The sequence below is a fragment of the Rhagoletis zephyria genome, unplaced genomic scaffold (genome assembly GCF_001687245.7).
Source record: "Rhagoletis zephyria isolate East Lansing unplaced genomic scaffold, Rhagoletis_zephyria_1.1 Rzeph_scaffold_03378, whole genome shotgun sequence".
NCBI lineage: Eukaryota > Metazoa > Arthropoda > Insecta > Diptera > Tephritidae > Rhagoletis > Rhagoletis zephyria.
Window position 1 is genome coordinate 24130 of NW_016160461.1, and position 7446 is coordinate 31575.

At 38.6% G+C, this 7446-nt stretch overlaps 1 protein-coding gene across 9 annotated transcripts in view; it reads right to left on the reverse strand.

Annotated features, from left to right (window-relative positions):
- The window catches only part of LOC108368895 (homeobox protein 5), a 59471-nt gene that overhangs the window by 22158 nt on the left and 29867 nt on the right, over positions 1-7446 (reverse strand). The window contains exon 1 of one of the 9 annotated variants that reach the window (XM_017623845.1): positions 1988-3775. The exons of 4 other annotated variants lie outside the window; for them this stretch is intronic. In XM_017623845.1, coding sequence (XP_017479334.1) covers positions 1988-3209 — 1222 coding nt within the window. In that variant the 5' untranslated portion in view covers positions 3210-3775. Of the gene's footprint in view, positions 1-1919; positions 1951-1987; positions 3776-7446 lie in introns of those variants that run through there. 4 more of the 9 variants (XM_017623847.1, XM_017623844.1, XM_017623846.1 and 1 more) reach the window with 4 other exon arrangements.

The window sequence follows — 7446 nt, forward strand, 5'->3', positions numbered from 1 at the left end:
AAGCATAGGAGCAGATGGAATTTTATTTTCAACGAAATTTTGATCTATGATTATGTACAAAGACAGTTATGTAAGCCGTTTTGGTTGGCATTTTAGTCATAGCTATGGTTGCTTCAAGACCACTGTGAATGGTTACTATTAAAAAATGTCTGGAACAAATTTTTTATTTTTTTGTTTTTTTCATACCCATATCTATTATGGTATTTTTTAGCGCTTGAATATTTTTTAATCCAATAATCCGTTTTTGGAGCCAAGTCTAAAAACCAACGAATAACCGAAACAAAACCAGATATCCTTATCTAGTGAGAAGGCTAACCAAAAGAGGTACCGTTGTTTCGACAAAGCACAAAGTGGTATTAAAAAAAAATAGCATGTCTTGTCGATACGCAGATTACCAACTACTCTTCGCTTTTGGTTTTTTGTGGGTCAAAATATCATATTTTTCAGCTGTAAGCCAAACATATGAAATACATAGGCACCAATTTACTTAGAAAAAATGTACATGGTGCCACTGGTTGACAGAAAAAAAAACACTCACCTAAATATGAACATATCATCATGCAAAATATAAAAAAAAAAACAATAACATGAGTTATGGTCCCACCTCCCACACAGCTTGTTCTTTCCCATCTAATTTCCTAATTTAGAGGCACTGGATTGCCAGTTAAAAAGGGCTGTAACCCTGGAATGCCATATCACAAATAGCTGGAGTCGAGTGGTAAGAGCTTACTACTAAATAATACCCGCCAAGACTCAGATACGGTCCCAAGACGGCGCAACATCAAAATGTTAGGATACGTTTTTTTGTTTGTTAAATAGCAGTGGGCAGGCGATAGGCGAACCTCCTTGCGTATTTTCATCTTAAAAAAACGTCTCTCAAAAGCTTTCACCGTTTGAATTTGGCTCCAATCTCTCTAAAATGATGCGTGATCGCTAAATTTACTATATGATTTTTATGCTAGGGCGTAGTACTACCCTAGTACGATTATCAGCATCTATTAAACCTAAGAAAATTGCAAGCAAACATTTACGCTCGCTGGACAATTTTCACAATTTTAACCTAATAAATTGCATTTTGAACCACAGTGCCGCTCGACAAATGACTTGACATGCTAATAAAAATGATGTTATCGAACAATCGATCAATGGTGCAAGGTGTCTGATGGGTGATTGATTGAATGTGCATGCAGTGCATTTGTAGTACGTATGTATGTATGTATGTATGTATGTATGTATGTGTGCGAATGTATGTACACTCCTGGTCATAGTAATAGGTACAAAATTCAAATTTATATTGTTTGCAATTAATATTTATTTGTTTATTATTAAGAATTTTAATTTAAAATTTAGTTCGGTATATAACAGAAACTACATAAATAAAACTTTCAAAGCTTGCAAAAAGTCCACAAAAATTATTCAAACTTCAAAAATTTTCATCAATATTTCAAATTTTTTATTCAGAAGTTTTTCGATTGTGCAGTTTTTTACCCCCTTAAATTTTAGTATAATAAAGTGGAAGTTTCAAGTCGCTAAAAATTATTGTTGATTTTTTAGATTTTTTTTTGTCGAGGGTGTTAGACATTTTTGTTTTCTTATATGGAAGGAAATGCTGAATATCCTCGACAAAAGAAATTCACAAAAATCAACCGTTGTTTTTATAGACTTGAAACTTGCACCCTATTGTACTAAAATTTAATGGGTTACAAAATTGCATCCTTGAAAAATTCTAAAAAAAAAAAGTTTTAAATCTTGATGAAATTTTTTTTAAGTTTGATTAATTTTTGAGACTTTGTGCAAGCTTTGAAATTTTGATTTATGTGGTTTCTGTTATAGATCGAACTATTGGTATTTTAAATGAAAATTCCTACACATACAGAAATAAACATAAGTGGCAAACAATATCATTTTGAATGTTATACCTATTATTATGACCATCAGTGTATATTGATGCGTGTGTGTATGCAAGCATATTAGGGCAATAATTTACTTTTTTCAAAATGCACAGCTACGGGCGGCATGCGCGTGTTAGTAGAATTGGCAGTAGTAAAAGTAGTAGTAGTAGTAGTAGTAATGGTAGTAGCTGTTGTTGTTGCAGCAGTACTAGCGGCTGCTAAAATGGAAACATTGTCATGCGTTGCACTTGAATGCATTCGCTTGGCGGCGGTAGCGACGTTCGGGGTGCTGCTGTCATGGCCAACACCATCGCCATTGAGGACACACTGTGGAGGTTCAGTGACAGCAGCTGTAATGCAGCTGTTGTGCGCAACAATCGATGGCGCTATTGTTGTTGCTGTTGTTGCAGACACCATTTTTGGCATAGCCATTGTCACAATTTGTTTAATAACAATCAGTACTTGTGATGAGCGGCGCTCTTGTTGTTGTTGCTGCTCTTTTATATTCGTTGCTGCTGCTTTGTCCTCTTTTTCGCCTGCTACGCCTCCTTCTTCTTCATGCTGTTGTTGTTGCTGCGACCACCGCCGCCTTTGCAACGCATGACTGCTACACGGTTGCTGCTGCGACTGCTTTTGTTGTTGTTCTTGCTGGTTAGTAGGCGTATCATGCTGAAAAAACTCACTCTTTGGCAATTTGCCCGCAGCATTGACATTTCCGTTTCCCTTTTGGCTAAGCGTTGTTTGTTGTTGTTGCTGCTGCTTTTGTTGTTGTTCTTGTTTTTGCGCACTCGCATTGTGACTGCGCTTAAGCGAAAAACTGCTAACCACTTTGGCAAATGTAGACTGCTGTTTGGCGGGCGCGCCAGTGCCGTCCGAGTTGCAGTTATTTTTATTGCCAATTAGCTGGTCGTTGGCACCTGTCGCTTCTGCTTGCACTATTTTGTAATCGTTCGCGCTAGTCTGGCCATCGTTTGCCGTTGCTGCTGATGCGCTAAATTCCGCCACATTTGTTGTTGTTGCCCGATTACCGCTTGGAACATCCGCTTCAGCTGCGCACGCCTCATGTTGCGGCAACATTTTTCTCTGCTCCCATTGCTGCTCCTCTTCCTGTGGCTGCTTAGCTTCACGCTCCTTGCCTTTTGTCAGCTTTTTTGGCTTCTTTGCGGCTTCCGCTTGTCCAGCTGGGCCTGTCAGCTGCTGATATTCGTCGTAAATGCTGTAGCGCTTGTTCGCTTTGACCACAGTCGCTGCGGATAACTTGGAATTTTTCGTCGTTTTGGACGATTTGAAAATTTTATTCCACATTTTTTTACTCATTTTGTATGTGTGCGCTTCTTTTACACTTTATAAAAGCCAAACAAAAAACGAAATTCAGCTAACTCTCAAAATTGTTGCAACAGTTTCAAATCACTTGCGCTCAGATTTACTCAAAACACTTCACAGCACTTTGTTTGGTTTGGATTTTCGCTTATTCTTATTCTTTCTTAAGTTTACTTTTTCATTGATATGTAGTATAACCAGAATACACTTTTTCCTTTAACTCATACTCTTTCCATTTGCCACCCGCTTCACTACACCTTACACGCGCCATGTTCATGGCAAAATTTCCATGCTCTTATCGTTTATATAGCTCAACTAGATTGTTCGCACAACTTTTCGGTTTCGGCAACAAAATGCGACTGATTGCGCGTTGTGAAGTAAATAAAGTGTAGACCACCGGCAAATGCGATCAAGCGCTTAGTAAGTACTCGAACTAACAGCTGCTGCCAGCGCTTCTGCTCGTGCTTTGTTTGCTCTTGCCACTTTTGCCATTACTGCAGCGATTGCTGCTACTGCGTCGGCCGCGGCAACTGCTGCTCCACTTCACGCGCCATCTGTGTTGCGCTTCGCCGGCAGCGTGTACTGCTTTAAAATACACACACAAACAGACTTCTATATAATTCTGCGTTGCTTTATTTCGTTGCTGTTCTGTTCCGGCTCTGCCGCTCTTCACCTCTTCTCGACAAATAAGCTCTGTCGCAAACGGTCGGTAGTCTCTGAAGAAGCTCCAAGTTCCATGTTGTCTTCAAGATTTTGAGTGCGCCATTTACATATTGAGGCAAGCCCTCTAGGAAAAAATACTGCAGTAGTGTGAAAAATTTGTTGTAAGTTTTTTGGCGCGGGCAATCTGGTATTCCATATTCCACAGTCACATGCTGGTCCAAGAAGTTTAACCTGGGCAGAATTTCGAATAAATTAGATCCAAGATATCAGGGGCTTCCATGTGCTGGGTACCGAAAATATCGACTAACATGAGAAGGCACCCAAACCCGAAGTCGATGAGACGACTAACTTGACTGACGTTTGAAAAGGTATCCTATTCTCCAGATGTAGTAATCATTGGGCTCTATATTTTTCCAGCACTGACAGAAAAAATGACTTCTTAAATAAAAAAATGGTTTGGAGACCATACTTTTTTTTTTTTTTTTTTTTTTTGACCATAGAGATTGAATAAAAAAACATAAGTTTACNATCTCTGGGAGCTCCGTGAGAGGCCGTAGAAAATCCTGAACAGGAATAGTGATCTTCGACCTAGTCGAGAGTTTTCGGCCTATATCACAAAACTATTCGGAGGTCACTGAGCCTTTACTTCGGCTTGATATACACAGCTTTAGTCAGAGTGATTATTACGTATTCCGCTGTAGTAGCGTTGGACAGATCATTACAAACATTTCATATGAAGGTCTGTGGAACGGCAGAGAGAACACTGGTGACCTTACCTTGGCCTTGTTGCCGCACCTAGCCTTGGCAATTCAACCTTTGTTTACGTGGGCAATCGAATTGTAAGACCTCCCCATGCTTAGAGATGTAAGCCTGCATTTTTCTGCGGAAATGAAATATCTGGAAAAAAACGTATAAAGTTTTCGGACAATATCGAAGAACTTTTCCTTTGACTTGATAACTGAAAATTGTTTTGATACTCGTAAGCAGATCTTAATAGCCGTTCCGGGTACAACATCAGGAGAACCTCTTCAAAATTTGTTGGATCAGATTTTTGTTCTATCAGATTTTATGCTACATGAAAAAGCAATACAAACGATGTTTCGAATGCATCCATATCTATTCGGTTGGGGTTGGGTTGGGGGACCACAGCCAGAGTTTCGGCACAGCGAGTTGTTTAAAAGGTTGTGGAGCCAACACCATTGATTATTGATCACAAATAAATAACCATCCGATTAACTTCGCTTCAAGAGAACACTGTAGAGACCTAGCCAATAATTTAGGGACTCGATCAAAACCTTTAGCACTAAGGGCTCCAAAATAGGAAATGGAACTAAAGGCGACTGGCATGTAGGCGGTAACTAATCGGAGTTTACAGTGATAGAAATTTGGCACTAAACACCTTGAATATCGCTATTACTTTTTCAGGACTTGTGTAGGGGGGTGAGTTGGGGTGAACCACATATGTATGTGTGTTGCAAAACGCACTAAGCTTAAACTCATGGGGCTATCGGGTCTCTATAGTATTGAAGGTAACGAATTTTTGTTTTGCCTCTGAGCCAGATCCCTCAGCACTAGCTGAGCCTTACCTACTATAATAGGAAAGACCAGTCAAACTGTGACAAAAGATCTTCAGTTAACGAACTATACTGATTTAGTTGATTTATTATGATTTAGTTTAGGATCCATTGTCCCATCTTATGCTTCCTTTTTAGTCCTATTATACTTATATCACTTACTATAGGCATCTCAGTTTCTAAATAGACTCCCAGTAAGTAAATGTGTATCTTAATACATTGCCCGAAATAAACTTTCGTCTTAATTTTTTTTGCACTTAACTAATTCCTAGTGGCATCAGTTCATATTGCAGCAAAAGTTCAACATCTGATTTTCGTTCCCCTTTTCAATGAGGCTTTCTGTTTCATCGTCAATTGCGTCTTCCGCCGGTTTGTTTCATTTTTTCTTTTTAATTTTAAATTTTAAAATTTTTGTCTTCATTTCCATTGCGACAAAGTTAAAATACCCACAACGTCGCAACGTCTATTCACTATTTAGGGTGCCGATCGGTGCTCACTGGGCGGCGTGTGGAGCGTGGTGTTGTCGTTGTCGCTTATTTATATTTATGTTTCGTGGAAGACACAAAATATTCACATCGAAAATCAATTGGCCATCATTGTTATATGCCACAATTGCTAGTTTGATAGTTTGAGTGCAGCTGATAGATTGTATCTTAATTTTTAAGTATTTATTTACGTGTGTATGGATATGTTGGCGAAGTGTGCCCGACATCATTCCCAAGCGGCGAATTAATTTCTGCATCGCTTGATCGATTTTTTGAGGCTGAAAGATATATGATATACATATGTACTTAGGTTCCAGTGAATAAACCACAAGCTTTCTATTTCTGCATACTTATTTGTAATGTAGTTCCTTTAGTTTAAGTTTATAAACGAAACTCATTAGCTTATAGCCTTTAAACTCAGAAAAGTGAATTGTTATCTTTGAATATTTGTGTCATATGGTTGGCGCGTTGAGCTTTCTTGTTCATGGCTTATTTTTATGCATACACTAGACCTAATAAGTAGTAAGATAAGAAGTAAGAGCTGGAGTCTTTCTAGAAAGCAAATAACATCTCTTGATTCGGAGTCTTCATAAGATTTGTGCATCTATAAGACTCCTAATTATTCAGGACTCATTAAGTCGGTTCGCTCAGTCGCCATTTAACGCTTGGATCATTAGTGCCCTCAGAAAACAAAGTAGATAGTCTTCCAGCACATTTATGTAGAAATTTAGCCACAAATATTGTCCTCAGCAAGACTAAATGTCCTATAATCTGGCATCCGCACTTGTCATGCAAAAGTAAGAGCTTCGAGTAAAAGACTGTGCTCATAACATCTCCTGACGTAAAACGACCGTACATAGTGATCCACATGCCAGTCAGTATCGATCACATATAGTCTCGTAGTTATGGATGCTTGCCCTCAAACGATTTAAAAATGAAAGGACTTTGTCGTTGTTTTCTTGTAAGATTGATCTAAAAGTTTCAAAGTGCCTCTAACTAGATCAGTGACGATCAAAGCTCTTTGCAGATTTTATATGGATATGCGCTAGCTGAAAGCGCTCGCTGGTCGTCGCTGCGCTGAATACGCAAATGGCAAAGATAATTATTTTTCTTGCACGTCCAAATAAAATTTATGGACACCTTTAAAACTCTCTGCAATCGAGCAAAGCTGTGCTCATCACCGATCTTTTAAAAGTGGTGTTAATAAAATAGAGCTTTTACTCTATTCGCATTCGTAAAATATCAATAGCGAGCTTTTAAAAGCTTCATCCGTTGGATAAATGTATGTATTTAAATCATCCAGCTTTTCAGAGCTCTCTATATGTAGATTTTATATGGACGTAAAGAGCGTAAAAGCTCTCTTTGCTCATCACTGATTTAAAGCTTAAAAAGCTTTGTACGCGAACCACAGAGAGCTTTTACGCTGACTTGTAAGGTCTTTAGAAGCTTTTTTCACATCTATTATCGACGAGGAAATTGTAAAAGCTCGCTCTGCCGAACAATGTACTAGGT